Source organism: Anguilla rostrata, chromosome 18 (genome assembly GCF_018555375.3).
Source record: "Anguilla rostrata isolate EN2019 chromosome 18, ASM1855537v3, whole genome shotgun sequence".
NCBI classification, from domain to species: Eukaryota; Metazoa; Chordata; class Actinopteri; order Anguilliformes; family Anguillidae; genus Anguilla; species Anguilla rostrata.
The window spans coordinates 29,654,252-29,671,052 of record NC_057950.1 but is presented as its reverse complement, the minus strand read 5'-3'; the positions used below and the strand labels follow the sequence as shown (position 1 = coordinate 29,671,052).

The following is a 16,801-nucleotide window of genomic DNA, read 5'->3' as shown; positions in this document are numbered from 1 at the left end:
GATCAAATCCGAAATGCTAATTTGCAGCCGCACAATAATATCTAACTCTTATTCTGCCAGACACACGCGGGATGACATTTTCCGCGGGAGTCTTAAATGAATTCTTATCAAGATCAGGGCGCTGGATCTTGTCATGCTAATGGGAGTGTGAGCGAACGGAATGAATATTACAAACGAATTAGCGGCAGCTGCAGTCTCAACTGCAGACTGTATGCCCCCGCAGTTTCGGTAAAAATGAAAACCCTAATCCGCTTTCCACGAGTGGCAGTTTGGTCACGCGCCTCACTAAATCGCAGTGTGATTGTCGAAGGTGAAGTAATTGTGCATTTTTGCCAGCTTCCCTTGGCGTCGCGTTCCCCTGGTGTTCTTCAGTACAGCTCAGCTTAGGTAGACATGGCCGTGTCCCTGGGTCTTGAAATCGAAAATACAGAATGTATAACATCAGCAAAAGAAAAAAAAAGAAAAAAGAAAAGCCCTTGTCTTTTTATTCCTTGAGAATGCACTCCCCGTGTTCTCTGGTTTCTCTCCTTTGTACTCGCTCAGCTTTACGCTGGTCTCATGTCTGACGGAGGGAAACTGTCAGGCTCAGTCATTTATAACATCCCAGGCTGAACTTCTTAAAAAGCCGTACTCCAGCGATTCTGGGAGAGCTGTCAAACTGGTAACGAGCTGCGGAGTGAGAGCCCAGAGGCTCGCTTCCTTAGCGCATGTATGCCGTTTATTAAAAGGGATGTGGGCTGCTGGAGCTGGGGAGCTACGAGCTCAAATCCCAGTTGGAGACTAAGCCACTGAAAGAAACCGGGCTGCAAAGCAATTAGGTTGAGGCAGAGTGAGCTTGTGGCTTTTGTTACAGACCGATGCACGAAATCAGGCTTCCTTAAAAAAAAACAAAAAACTTTTTTTATGAAAACCCTTTCATATGTATGCCATGATTTATTCTGTAGATCTGCAAGTAGTCGTTTGGTTGTTTGACATCCTGGTTGATACATGACAAAAGGGAACATACATGACAATACATACGGATGGCCATTCAAGCACATACAGACTCATTCACCTCTGATCAAAGTGCAGAGGGGAAGGTACAGTTACCTGCTGGCACTGTTCATTTGTATCTGCTTTAAAAAAGGTGTGATGTCAAAAAAGATGTTCATATAAAAAGATGTTTTATTTCCACCCTGTAGTACCCAATTGCATCATGCTACTGTAGCTTGCTACATTACATCAAAGTCAGTGGACCAATGAGACAAGCTGAATTAGAGAACTTACGTAGCTTCTCTCAGATCAGACTGTACACTTAACACACACAGTCCCGTACTGCTATACTTGTGAGGACTTCCCATTGACTACATTCATTTCGTAAACTCTAACCCTAACCACTACATGCCTAACCTTAACCCTAACCTAAACCTAATTGTAACCCCAACCCTAACCTTAAGTCCTAACCCTAAAACAGCCCCTTGAACTTGTGAGGACCAGCAAAAGGTCCCCACCTTGCGTAATTTTCCTCATCTTTCTATCCTTGTGAGGACATTTGGTTCTCACAAAGATAGTATTACAAGTTCACATATGCACACACGCACACACACACACACACTGCAGTTCTTCAGAAGTGCCACACGACTATGATAAAAAGCATTATGTGCATACATCATGTCAGTGCTGAATCCAAGGAGGTGTGTGCTTGTTCTTGGATGGATTTGTGGCTGGGACTGGGGTTGGCAGACCAGTAGGGGGCACTGTTCCCTCTGGAACAAGCAAACATGTAAAGTCCCCGAACAGGAGTGGGGGCACAGTTGTAGAAGGGTCCATACTTTTGGATGAGACTAAACTGAAATGCTGAATCATTGTGGTCATTAAAAGATCCTATGACCCCCCCTAATATGGCTCTCTGAAAGAATAGGTGGGTTAACCCCAGTGTCCTGGACCAATCCCACTAAGCTGGATTTCTACAGTTGGCTGCCTACATTACAGTCACCTGGCAGACACCCTTATCCAGAGTGACAAGCAGTAAGGAAGAGGTGTTCTCAGGAATACAAACATGCTGTATCAGCAGTGTGGCACAGAGCCCATTTATAACTACTAAGGGCCTGATTTACTTTAGCAGGTGCAAAACCTTTTAGAACATGCAAAACCAATAACACGACCAATGATTGGTGCAGAACAAATACCATGATCAGTTATTGGACATGTTATTTTTTTTTGTTGATGCTAAAAGGTTTTGACATGGTAAAGGTCTTAGAAAAGCAGGCCCTAAGTGTAATATTAACATAATTTGTAACATAGTGAGAAGAGAAGACATAACCTTTTACATTGCTTCGCCTTCATTATGCAAAAGGAAATCCAAGGAACAAAACAGAAAGGATCCAATCATCCCCTACATCAGCTGAGTTCAGTTGATTTACTTGTTAAATAAAACCGAATAAATAGCAGTAACAAATAGCACATGGGGTTAAATATTTCAATGTTAGCTAGAGCTTTCTGGATAAAATGCTTTCCTGCTACGTAATACAGCCAAAACAAGTTTGCTACCCAATGGAACCATCTTGTGGAGTTGTCATCATTGCACTTTTGTTATGGAATTAAATTCTGTCAAGTTTGCCTTAGTGTGCTAGTGAATTTATTTTAGTATGTTACTAAATGCAGATTGAGTATGGTAAGTGTATATAAAATTATGGGGAAAAGAATGGAAATAGATCAAATGTGAAGTTGCCAAAAATCACCAAAAAGAAACTCAGTGATAAAGAAATTAAGTTGCAACTCTTTCTGGAAAATTATTTGACCTGGCAACGGAGACCAACTGTTTTACCTGCAGTAACTAACTTGAAATATCCTCACAAATACAAAAACCCTTTGAGTTTCTCATTATACATCTCTCATTTTTCAGTTTCAAACTCCACTAATCAAATTTCCTATACTGTACTTTCAATTAATTTCCTTTTCCTTTTCAAGGTGGTTGGGAAGATGTTGTGATTTTGCTCTAATCAAATCCACACCAAATATTGAATATTGTTACCAATAATATATTTACATGTAAGAAATGGAAGCGTTTCTTCCTCCCTTCAACACTTTGGCATTGTGTCTGAATTTAATATATGCATGGGTTCACACATCACTGTAGGACGGTAAAGCTTTTTTACATCTCTGTTTGCCTTTAGGTCTAAAATGGGATTGGACAGCGAGCCTGGCTTAATTCACCTGGAAACCAGGATTTCTGAAGGACGTAAGTGGTCTGCTTCTGGGTTTCACTCCATGGCAAGTGAGGTTGAAACTATGCAAGTATGCAGCTGGTGATTTGGCCTGAGTTTTGACATGCATACAAAAGTGAATGGTCTGCACCTGTGCCATCATAATGCATTTTGAATAGTAATGTATAACAATACGTTTCAGTGTGGACACTGAAATGCATGCATACATTTCATTTTTTAATCTGATTAGATTAATATTTAATCCACAGGAACAGTGCTTCATCTAAATACAGCATACTGTGGATTGGTAATGTGCTTCAAGGGATTTGTTGTAAATTTTAGGCAGTGGTTGACACATTAAGAAAGTGGTGCGCAAGGCTACATATGTACACCTGAGCTGGGTAAAGTACACAGTAAAATGTTCAGAGTTAAATCAACACTTAGAGAGTTTTTATGAGTGCACTACGGCCAGAGTGTACTCAGACTGTCAGAGCAGAATTAATGCTGTAGCCTTTTGCCAAACTGGTAACTTTTCCTCCTATACATAACATAAGACATAAAAGTGAAGTGCAAATGTATCTTGGTTGGCCTGGAGGTACAGCTTGATGACTACCATCAGTTATATGAACCATTTACAGTATGGTTACTCTATTTTGTATGCACATCATGTATAAAACGTATTTTGTCAGATTTCCAAAGTCGGTGGTATTGGCTGTAGGGGGATATAAGTTAACACTGCATCAGTGTGTTCTCCTGTCGAGATGGGAACGGACTGTCCCAGCAGAGTGCATTTCAGTTCATGAACAGGTCAGCATGATCTCATTTATTCCACCGTTTATGTTTTATAGCTGTGACCACACCTGTATTAGTCAAGCAAAGACCTGTGTTGTAAGTGCCTATCTAGAACGGGTCTCATAAAATTGAGATGAAACTAAACGGGACCTCCGGTGAAATTCCGGTGACAGTTTTAATGATATTCCACAAGGCAACACAAATGTATATTCTGTAGGATTTAAAGGGTAAAATGGGTGCTTAAAGTGCACTATGGGATTTTTATAAGACATCTCTTTCTCTGGTGAGCCATAATGGATGCTCAAAAGGTGAAGTGTGTTAAAGGGTAAGCACCACATAACGGCATCCCTCAAAGATGTTAGACCAATTAATTTTAGTCTAGAGGTATTTCATTGAATTAAGCTGAAATAGTTGTTAGTATGGCTTCAAATTTGACAAATTGATTACTCCTTATGGAAACACCCAAAGTTACGTCAGAAAATTACTTCTGTGATGTGTGATGTAATATGTGGAAGACAAACAGCTTTCCTATTATACCTTTAGGTTGCAAAGATGGCATTATTGTTTCTGAATCAAAGTGACTCAGATGGCTGACTCAGATGAGTCGTTAGAAGACATAATCACTGATTCTGAAACTGCAATACAGTCATTCAGGTTTGAGCCAGAGGTGATTGAAGTTGGAGGATTCTTTCCAAAGCTAACAAAGTACAAGGATATTCGACAATATGAGCTGCATGCTAACAGTGTTGGCACTATCAATGGCTGCAGATACACAGCACTAGCCAGCTTAGCTCCTACCTAGAAAAAAGCTGGGCAAAAAGATTAAGCGATTTTATCTTTTAGGGCTTAGTTCTTGCCTTTATTTCAATAAAATTATATTTTATACATTTTCTTTTAAATTTAACTAGTGTATTTCATTTTATATAATATCTGGTGCCTACGCTTTGAGCTCTGTGGTAGATTTGAGGAGGGAATTTAGAGTGTAGACTCTTTTGATGCATTTTCAAGATTTGATTGTCATAATCCATTGTCCCAGTCCATTATAGTTTAGGAGGTAATTTAGAGCATTTATGGCATCATTCATGGACTTGATTTTTACAATACAATCCATTGTGCAAGTGTACCAGTCGGCAAGTGTCCCCTCAAAACTGTCTGTCCTCCATTGTAAAAAAATAATTTATAAACACCTCATTTCATTGGTCATTGTTACCGACCCATTGTTTGTAGCATGTTGTATAAGGCAGCATAAGTGGATACAGATAGCTTTCACTGGGACATATTTATGGAGGGGGAGGCTGTTTGATGGGGTGAGGGGGATTGAGGCTACTGCCTTGTGTATTTTGCTAGATGTATAAAAGTAAGTAAGTTTTTGAAAACAAAAGTTGCATTTCAGTCAAAATTGATCTGTTGATTTGTTGCCTCCCCCCTCCCACCCCAAATATCACGCTTTAATCCAGAACAGGATTGATTACATTTCATTTTCTGTGCATTAATCTACATCACTTCTCTGCTACGTATTAAATATTTATTAGAAATGAGTCAAGGAATGCTTGGGCTGCTTAGCAGAGCTCACGCAGACCCATTCTGTTGTCTGGACAACATAATTGTGATGAAAAAGAGTGTATTAGGGCTGGAGGCAGCTGTGTCCAGCGCAAGAGCCCAATATGTGGCTATCGCTATCGATCGGATCCCTCTGGGGAAGCTCGCGTCGCTAGCTGAGGCTAACGTGCTAGGACGCTTCCGCGCTCGGCCGTGATTGAGGGGAAGGAAAGCAATCGGCCTTTTCTGGACCGCCGCTTCTCCGCGGGCCGCTCAGTGATGCAAATGAGGCGAGGCCTGATTGAATGTCAGCCTGCTGCGCCTCCTCATTGCTAATATGATCATTCACTCCATGTCTGTTGCAGAATCCCAATACGTTACCTGCAAGGTTCAGAACTGCACAGAAGCTAACAAAGGGAAGCCATTTCCCGGGTACATCGACCCCAATTCCCTGGTGGTGCAGGATGAGTACGCATTTGTACAGGTACGCACTGCAGGCACTACATACAAAAGCATGAAGTACACTAAAGGAAAGCAATTTGATTAAATTATTAGAAATTACGTTTGGTATTATTTCTTACGCCGGGCACCCACCGCACGCGTAGCGTAAGCGGCGCGTAAGCAGCACGGCGAAGCAGCACGGCGCGGCGCGTAGCGTGTCTACACTGGTTCCGTTTGTGTCGCACAAAGGCTTGCTTAAAGTTCTATATTCCTAGTACCTCTCGCAGTCTGCAGTGGGCTTACGTGTATTTCACGTTTGTTCACGACTGTTGATTATGGGTTAAGTGAATACTTGGTGAGAGACCTTTTTCAGTTTGTTAATTTGGTAATATTTCGTTAACTCAAGTAAATACGTGAGAAAGTAAACGCTTTCAAGAATTACCATAAGCTTAAATCGCAACATAGCCTGCATAATAATCAATCTCAAACTGTATTAATGTATTTGCTTTGTTAACAAGCGTGCCAATTTCATGAAGAATATGTAATGATCATAATAATAATAAATAATCCGTAATCAACCATTGGGAATTCCCGTGTCGTCTTGTCATTCACGTCAAAACGTGTATAGGATCAGATTTAGTAAAATCAGCTAATCATCAAAAAGATAGCGTAACAGTTTAATCTTGAAGGGATATGAACACCACAACGCCATGAACACCGTAAGCTTTGAAGTACAAGTGCAATACAGGCTTGCTTACAACTCCATTTATAAAATAGGTGCATTTTCATCGGCAAGACCACTAAATAATCTGATTTTTTAAAGCTCTGTGGATTATCTGATTTTTATTAACAAGCCCTTTTTGAAAGCACGGCGAACGAAGACATCTGAGAAGTCAAATAGACTGAGCAACGGTTGGTTAAAAACTACCTTCCAACACTCGAGCTAACAAACCGCTGCTCGGTGCATTCACTTCTACATCATTCAATAGGCTACGTCTTTCTGTGGTGTATTTTCAAATTTACCCCACCCCCTCCACAAAATAAGATAGCGAAACTAAGTTAGCCTTTTCCCCAGGTTCCAGTTTTTTTCTTTTTCTGCAAGGACAATACAAAAATGAAAAGGCTTGTATTTTTTAGCTGCTTATAAAATATCTGGTGTTTATCTGGTTTTATCATGTTCTCCACTACTGCAAGAGGGAACTAGGGACACACCCCCAGTAATATAAGGATGAAATATAAATCAGAACATGTATACCTAGCATTTTAGAGCATATTTCTGTGTATAAACAGGCCATTGTGACGCGCGACAAGCCAAAAAAATAGAACAGAAGCGAAAAACTATGCTTCAGTTCGCTTGTGTCGCGCGAGCTTCGCAGCCGGTTAGCGACGCGTTCGCATCTGGTGGAGACGACGTCGCCCACTGCCGTTGTAATAACAGTACTTCAACTACGCTTCAGTTACGCGCGTAATACGCTCGCGGTCGATACACGTGCGGTGGGTGTCCGGCTTTAATCTGTATTAAAGTTCATTAATGTCCTGTAATTGAAGATTAATGCTTATTCATGGCTATAATTAATACACATGCAGGTTTTGGGGATGCTACTGTGACTGAATTAAGGAACTATTGTCGTTTACAGTATGAAATGAGACAAGCAATTAAGAACCGCAAGTATGCAACTGTAGACAGCACTATAGCTAGCACAAAATAAGGAAACGAGTTAAGTCAAACATACCCAAGGTCAAGCAAAGTTACCCAAATGGTAAAGCCTTTCAAAGTCCCATTACTCCTCTAGAAAGTCCATCAAGAAACTTATGTACCCCATTAATGCAGACTACTCTGACTGATGCTTCCCAATCACCTGACCTACCACAGAGAAATTAGCTGGTTAAGGTCCTTTTCCTGCTGGAGGATTCTGGGAACTGTGACCTGGGCAGTTTCCTACCCAGACTGCACTGCTTGAGTAACTCAGTGCCTGAAATTGTAGTCCTACAAAAGAGCCCTCCGACTCCTGCGTCCAATCAAGCAGCAATGCAGTTTTTCCCACATTGCCACCGATTTAAAGCTTAGGTTTGCATTTACTTTGTTCAGCAATAATGAGCACCATTTTAATTAAATCTCTCAACACTGCAAATGATTCACATCTGTCAGCATGAACAGAAACCGAGTACAACTGCAAGTCACTGTCAGTTTTGGACATGGTCATTAACTCCCCTCTTACATGGATTTACATTACATTACATTACATTTATTTGGCAGACGCTTTTATCCAAAGCGACATACAAAAATGCATTTCATGATCATAGACAACTACAAAACACAGATTCAATAATTTAATAATTTAATTTTAATATTTAATAATTTTAATAATATCCAAGTAGCAATTCAAATTAACATGTACAATAGGTGCCCCCCCCCTCTTCTCCCCTCCAAATACTGTCATAGGGCAGATAATAATCAAGTAATTACACTGATTAAATTTTGTTCTCACAATTAAAATTAATTATTCAAATTAATTTCCTGGGCTAATCAGTTAATGAAGTCCTGTTTCAAACTGCAATTCCCAATTCCCACCTGTGTCAGCGCTGTACATTTGGCTTTTTAATAGTTCCATCGCCGGTGGGGATTGATGTTGCTGCCCTATTGCAGGAGACCGATTCAGGCCAACTGTGCGTTTTGACCTCCGGAAAGGTTCTGGAATGAAATTCTTTGCCGGCTCCCCTGAAACTCAAACGTAGTGCAGGCTGAAATTTGCTTTCTGTGTGACAGGCATTTTTCCCTTCCATTTTCACATCCAGTTTGAGCCATGGGTGTGACTGCTACATTTATGCTAACAGAAGCTTTTCATGAATTATTTCAACAGTACATGTAGCTGTTTTCCAATAAATACATACAGTGTAGATTGTCTTTAATGGCTGTCATATAAATTGCAGTCTGTTCACAAAGATCCTCAAGGGCAGGGCAATTCAAACAAATTATACCTGTAATTTGATAGATTAGGAGAGCTTGCTGTCGCCTACACCTTGCTGATAGGGTCACCTTGAATGGGCCGTGCTTCAGGGTTGTCCTTATTTTCAGTCTACTAGCCTCCATGTTGGAGTCTAGGGATTTTATTTTCTTTTAAAATAATCTCACTCAAGTGGAAAATGCAATGAAATGTTCTCTATAAAGGAATGCGTACAGACTGAGAGTCTTAGTTATTTGACTGACTGAAGTCCAGCCGATGCCTGTTCCCTACTGGACTCAGTCAAGATGTGTTCTGCACATTCCCACTCAGTGAAAGAGTCAGTGTGCATGCCTTTTATCAGAGTGCTAATAACTGTGGTCAGTGCTAATAAACCTTTTGATCCTGTGGATTTTCACTAGCTATTAAAAAACTTTTTTTCTTCATTTTGTTTCACGGGGGAGAAGACTTACACAATATTACACTGGTGTCTACGTAAATCTGAGCACTCCAGTCCTGTCAGTCTAAAAGTTATGGCAGGAAACAAAACGCTCACTCAAAGTTTGAGAAGAAGAATTTGCATTTCAGGAATCCCCCACTGTTAAATCAATTTCCTTAGACTCACAGAAGCGCCCCTGCAACCGTGCAATCAAGCTCAGAAGGCGGCGAATATCCACCGCCTCCGTGGAGACCAGCGACGCTCAGGATTATCGCTCGTGATCTCGGCGCGAATGTCAGACGCGCGCCTTGGACAAAGAGCTGAGCAGATTAACTGAATTAATTCCTCAGGTGTCAGCCAGGGGGCAGCCGGTGTACTACGTGTCGTACAAAAGGAACGCTTTCACGCCCATCAAGCTCCCGAAGTACACATTCCCCAAGGTAAGGCGGCCCGCTCCCAAACAATGAGGCACGGTGAGTCTTTCCCGGACGTGTTCTTTTCTGGAAAGGGACACGAGTCACGCACCGGAATAAAGAGGGGATTGTAATACAGATCTGTTCCTGTGATTGCGGTGCACATCTGCAGATCTTCCAGCTGCTCCCAGCCAAGTCCCAGCCCTCACCCTTCCTGTTGAATGTAAAGCTTGGTTCACGCTCGCTGAAAATACACCCCACCGATTTCAAGCCCAATCAGGCTGTCGGTCAGCACTAATTGTCCTCAAGTGCGAAAGGGTGAAGGCTTCCAATTATACAGGGCCCCCCCCCCACTCCACTCCAGACCCTTGACCAGGCGGGCCAGGCAAGATTTTTTTGATATTGTAGACCAACTCAGACTGAGGAGCTTAGTGTAAATCGGTCATTAGAAATAGATATTGCTAAAGAATCAGGCTAGCATTTCCTCATATGTGAAACTCACAATCTGTTCTCAGTTCCATAGTGTGCTCACCATCGTGAGGGCTAGGCTGGACCGATCGTCAAGACCGGTCCTTAAGTCTCAACCTTCATGAGCAGTGACTGGAACTGTCGCAAAACGTGAGCCAAGCTTAACACTGACACAAGACAACATACCTTTGCTGTGGAAGGATCAAAAACGATATTCACCTGAAATTGGTCAAATATAAGGAATTAATAACGTTGCACAGTGCTGGCAGTAAGTTATTGTACATTCCCCATAGTGCAAGCTGCCATTTTTATTGTCCTATAGGGAACTACAACAAAGGGTGGCGCTTGAGGAATCATAATGGCGATTCCAAAAGACGACACTGTGTCCACTGATATTTAGATATCAGCCAAAAATGAACAAGTTAAAAAAAATTTTTAAAAACCTTGAATCAGTTAATTTTTTATTTCTTGAAATCAAACTTCATATTTGCCTTCTGTTGCCTTGTTATTGCTTAGTGATTTAGTTACCAGTTCAAGAGAACCAGTAGTCTCTACCAAAACTCACACATGCAGTGGCACTCAGCCAAACCAGCAAAGAGAAAGGCCAGCTTTTGAGGCCTGTGGCTGATTAACACAGCTGAGCAAAATCAAACCAGGTTCACCCAATCAGCGTCCACCAGTAGAGCAGCCAACATACCCATCCCACCCTGGACATCATCTATTTGACCTGCTGCCCTCTGGCAGACGCTTCAGGTCCGTCATATCACGGACAAACAGACTTAAGAACAGCTTCTACCCCGGAGCCATACGAGAACTGAACACTGCCAAACACCGACCCTGACTATTTGGGACCTGTGTGACTATCAGCACTACAATACTTGCAGTTACATTTATAGAACACTGCACAGATGTTTACATTTCAACTGCACCTTTGTACAGATGTTTACATTTCGACTGCACCTTTGTATGTATATATTCCTAATTGCACTACTTGTACATAGGGCCACTGCAGTTCAGCAAAGGTGCAATATCCTGAAGTGCAATATCTCAGCTGCTAATCTTACCGTATTGTATTGTTTTATAGCTTATTGTTTTATAGGTTACTGCAAATATATACATTTAATATTTTATTTATACATTTAGCACTCTGAATTACTTTAGCTTGAACTCTGTTCTATTTTTAATTGCTGTTTGTTATGTGTGAATGCACCATCAGGATTGTTACTTAATTTCGTTGTACACTGTGCAATGACAATAAAGGAATCGGTATCTATCTATCTGTCAGCAAGGAAGAGGCTCCTCCTGCCAGTCACAGACCTTGAGAAGATCACTGTCTTCGAGCAAAACAGCCAACAATTTTGAGAATTTCAAAAAACGATTGTCACAGTCTGTGTAGCCACAGCCGACCTTAACTATTGTTTTTGCTTTATTTATTCATTTATTTCTTATTTTTATTAAATAGTTACATTTTGTACATACATAAATATCACATATATAACTTTCCCTTTAGTAATTCTGAACCATTTCTGTCTTTCTATATATCGTAACTGTAGAGTTTTTCAATCCTGCTCTGGTCTTTAGCAGCTTGGTGATTCTAGTATAATGTGGCTTGGTAACCCTTGTAGATATCAAAGCCACTGATGCAGTCTGAAGTAGATGAAGTGCAAAAAACACAGAAAATGTTCCTACGTGCCAAGTACGCTGACAGTCTAATGTAACGAAAACAAAAAAAGAGAAGATATTTATGCTTTGCAATAGATTATCCATATATATGGAGACTTGTGAAAATGAGTTTTGATGACAATGATTAATAGGGTTGTGCCCTGTAGAACCGTCTTGTCTAAACTCTCAAAGAGTGAGTCTTTAAAGGATGTATTAACATTCATAATTTCTCTGTGCCGTGAAAATTAAAACCACGCAACAGCTTTTCAAACATATGCTGGGAGACCGAAGGTCTTTTTGATAAAAAAAAGTTAACTGTCAAGTGTCTGCTGTCAGTTTTTTGAAATGTATAACCCTGCGAGTCACTCTTCCACATATGTGAAACTCGGAACACATACCGTAACGGAAGGTTTGTTGGTGTCAGTTTATTTCTGGGATGCACTTATAAACCCAGAATATTTTCCATCAAAAGATGGCAGCTGTACAGCACTCACAGACATTCTCCGCGACGTCGCCTCTCCGACTCGCCTGCTGGGTTGAAACGTATTTATTTATTTTTTTATTTTTTCGTCAGGACTTGCACGTGATCGGCACGGACGAGAGCCGCGTGGTGGCGGCGGTGCAGGAGTGGAACCAGAACGACACCTACAACCTGTACGTGTCAGACAGCGGAGGGGTGCTCTTCACGCTGGCTCTGGAGAACGTGATGAGCAGCATGGGGCCCGAAGGCAACGTGATGATAGATCTGTATGAGGTATGCAGCACCGGGGGCCCTGCCGCGCGCGCGCTAGCCGGCCGCTAGCCTCGCCGCCTCGGTGTCTGACCCAGCCGCTAATGAGCGTCGCTGTCTGAGAAACAGAGCTGGGGTATACAGGGGGACATGACCATCTTTACCTGAGATTACGCTAAGTGTCATTGTGCAGTTTCTGGGGGAAATGTGATTGTGTGAGACTGCTTCTCGATGTCTGAAGTTTTTATATGTGTGTGTGTGCGTGTGTGTGTGAGTGTCAGTGTGTGTGTGTGAGTTTGTGTATGCGTGTATGTGTGTGTCAGTGTGTGTCTGTGTGTGTGTTTGTGTCTGTATGTGTTTGTGTGTATGAGTGTGTGTGTGTTGGTGTGTTTGAGTGTGTTTGTGTGTGTCTGTGCATGTGTGTGTGTGGGTGTTTGTGTGTGTCTCATTTTATCCCAACCCAAAGGGATCTAATTCAATATGCAGTCATTAATAACCACTGTCCCTCAGTATGTGTATCATCACCAAGACATTCCTTTCCACATTGTTTTGTTTGCTTATTATTGGTAGTTTGTGCATTGATTAAATAATCAAGAACACTCCATGAAGTTTCTTCCCCTTCTTCTTTTTGTTTGCTGTTTCTCCTCCTCTCTGCAAATAGTGTGCAACGTACAATCAGGATCACGCACTATTTTTTTTTGACTAATCAGAAATGACCTGATTAGTTGTCGGAAGATGCAACTCAGCCATTTTATCTGCGTAATGCAGCTCTGCTGGCAATTGAGTTGATTAAAAATAATTCACTGATTGTTTTATAAAGTCTAAGTACTTTTTATGCAGCTGTTATTGTTTTGCAGAGATCATTTAGTTTAGTTTAGGCCAGATGAAAATGCATTTCCTTTTTACTTTGACAACCAGGGCATGATGCATCGGATTCAATGTCCAATCCTACATTCATAGAATTTATCTGGCTATATTCAGTCACATTGTTCATTTGACAAGGATATTGTAGCTGACAACCCGATAGCTAACCCTAATCCTTTTACCGCACATCATATGATCTTTAATAACTGCGTTAAGCCAGAAATGTGCTGTAATGCCTCAGTCAAAAGACAGCAGTTTTATGCCAACAAGTTTCTGATTCAGAGGAAAGACTGCCCCCACCTGGTCCACCAACTGCGTTTTTTTTAATGAATTAATTTATATATTTCTTTATTTATTCCCTCAGTTTTTTCCATGTCATTACTATGCGAGTCTGGCCACAGTTTTAAGCTTTAGTTTGACTAACACGGTGTTTGCGGTAACCGCAGGCAATGCCACTTTCAAGCCCATGACCTCCCGCCACCTCCCCCCACCCCCTCCCCGCCTTTCAACTCAATGGATTTTATAGTGGGGCTGTGCCCTAAATGAATTATTAAATGCTGATGCATATTTCAGCTTTTTCCCCCCCATTTTTCCCAGGTAGCAGGGGTAAAAGGAATGTTCTTAGCAAACAAAAAGCTTGATAACCAAGTGAAGACCTTTATCACCTACAACAAGGGGCGAGACTGGAATTTGCTGCAAGCTCCTGCGACAGACCTGCGAGGAAACAGCATCAACTGTGTGCTGGTCAGTGTGTAGAGACTGCACCATTATCTGCATGCATCAGTGTGCACAGACTGAACTGTTATCTGCATGCATCAGTGTACACAGACTGCACCATTATCTGCATGCATCAGTGTACACAGAATGCACCATTATCTGCATGCACAAGAGTGCAAAGACTGAACCATTATCTGTATGCATCATTGTGCACAGACTGTACCATTATCTGTGTGTTTCTGTGTGTACGAACTGTACCATTATCTGCATGCATCATTGTGCACAGACTGCACCATTATCTGCATGTATCAGTGTGCACAGAATGCACCATTATCTGCATGCATCATTGTGCACAGACTGCACCATTATCTGCATGCATCGGTGTGCAGACTGCACCATTATCTTCATGCATCAGCATGCACAGACTGCACCTTCATCTCCATGTGTCTGTGTGCACAGACTGCACTATTATCTTCATGCATCAGTGTGCACAGGCTGCACTATTATCTGCATTGCACTATTATCTGCATACATCAGAGTGCACAGACTGCACTATTATCAGCATGCACCAGTGTGCAAAGACCAATATCTGGATGTGGTTATTTATGACTGTAGCTGAAGCTTTTAAAACTGGATTCACATACACATTTGACCCGGTCTCATAAACTCACATCAAAGCAAGCCTCTTTTTAGCTCTAGTAAATTAATAATACCTGTTATCCAATTAATCATGCATCTCAAACTCAAATCCTAGATGGGTTCTGTGTCTGCTGGTTTTTGGTGTGCTTCCATGCTTCTTTTAGCCGTCGATTGGCTGAAGTCCACACGCTGTTTCCAAGACTACATTGGCTGCTAGCTGAAGGAAAGCCACAATAATGGAGGTCTGCGGACATTGCAGACCTCCATCAGAAGAGCTACAGCAAAAATGACAAGAGATAAAAACAACTATTATGGCATGTCAACCAGGGTAGGGATCGATTCCATTTCAATTCAGACAATTCAGGAAATAATTGAAATTCATGTCGTGGAAAGACGTGTCTCCATACTGTGCTATGGAGATTTTTCAATTCATTACTTGAACTTCAATCCATTTTGTGAACTGACAGAATTGCAATGGAATTGACCACAACACTGATGTCAGCAATAGAAATACATAAATAAACTAGCTACAATCCCTGTCTTAGTTGCAAGTATGCAAGTTACAGAATACAGTGCCCTCCAAAAGTATGGAACAGTCAAGTCATTTTTTTTTGTTTTTGCAGCATACTTGAGGAACTTGGATTTGAGATCAGAAGATGAATATGAAACAAAACTACAGACAATCACCTTTTATTTCATGGCATTTACCTGTGTATCCATTTTAATTTTACAGAAACAGCTGTTTTTGTGTTAAGTCCACCAGTGTTCAACGTTGTAAAAGTAAGATGAGCATAAAAGTAAATCAAAGCAATAAAGTCTAATATCTGGCTGCGTAGCCCTAAATGCAATAACTGCATCTATGACCCACTGACATCACCAATCATTTGGTACTTTCTTTGGAAATGCCTTTCCAGGCCTTCACTGAAGCTGTTTTCAGCTGATTTTTGTTTAGCAGCATTTCTGTCTTCAGTCTCGTCTTCAGCAAGTGAAATACATGCTCGATTGAATTTAAATCAGATGGCTGAACTTTCCCGAACTTTCCACTTCATCCCATTGATGAATGATTGGGTTACGTAGACACCGACAGCGTGTTTGGGGTCATTGTCTGGCTGCAGGATGTAGTGCCGGCCAATGAATTGGGAGGAATTTCTTTGTACACAGCCAGACAAAATCTGTCAGTTCATTTCCAAATTCATCCTACTGCTGCCATCATCCATTACATCATCAATAAAGATCAGAGAGCCTGTTCCAGAAGCAGTCATACATGCCCAAGCCATGACACTACCTCCTCCACATTTCGAAGATGCAGGAGGAGGAGGGGGGTGCTTTGGGTCATGGGCTGTTCCTTTCTTTCTCCACACTTGTGTCTTTCCATTGCTTTGGTGAAGGTTTGTTTTGGTCCCCTCTGCCCATAAAAACTTCCAGGAGAGTTCCAGAACTCCTACGGCTCGTCTCTGTTTTGTAGCACATTCTGATCTGGCCTTTGGATTACTGCTGCTTTTGAGAGGATTGCATCTTGCAGTGTGTGTAGTGGCTTGTGATGTTTTTACCCCTGCCTTCTGGACACTGCTGGTGATGTCATTGACCGTTGTTTTCGGGTTTTTCTTCTCAGCTCTTAGGATATGTTTGTTACCAACTGCAGTTGTCATCCTTGGCCACCTTGTACAGTGTTTATTTCTGAGTATTTCTTTGTCAAGACTCTCCAAACTGCTGTACTCGATATCCCCAGTTTCTGAGCTCTCTTCTAATGAATTCTTCTGTCCTTTCAGTTTACAGATTGTTGTTTTTCAGCAGTAGTTATAGTCCTCTGGTCTTCACAATGATGTATGTCTCTGACTCGAAATGCAATCTCCGCAGATGAAAACAAAGACAAAAAACCCGAGACTAGACACTCACTGCTCTTTTATGTGTGAACAATCCATGCAATCATTGCAAAAGGAAACACCTGAGCAACAGTTAATACCTGTCAG

The 16,801-nt window shown here is 41.4% G+C and overlaps 1 protein-coding gene across 3 annotated transcripts in view; it reads left to right on the top strand.

The window, feature by feature from the left end:
• Positions 1-16,801, top strand: part of LOC135244781 (VPS10 domain-containing receptor SorCS1-like) — a 148,906-nt gene that overhangs the window by 99,574 nt on the left and 32,531 nt on the right. For all 3 annotated transcript variants that reach the window (XR_010327056.1, XM_064317342.1, XM_064317343.1), the window contains exons 6-10: positions 3,156-3,220; positions 5,882-6,000; positions 9,689-9,778; positions 12,456-12,635; positions 14,073-14,219. Coding sequence is in view for 2 of the 3 variants with exons in the window: in XM_064317342.1 (XP_064173412.1) it covers positions 3,156-3,220; positions 5,882-6,000; positions 9,689-9,778; positions 12,456-12,635; positions 14,073-14,219 (601 nt within the window). In the remaining variant the exon portion in view is untranslated. The remainder of the gene's footprint in view (positions 1-3,155; positions 3,221-5,881; positions 6,001-9,688; positions 9,779-12,455; positions 12,636-14,072; positions 14,220-16,801) is intronic.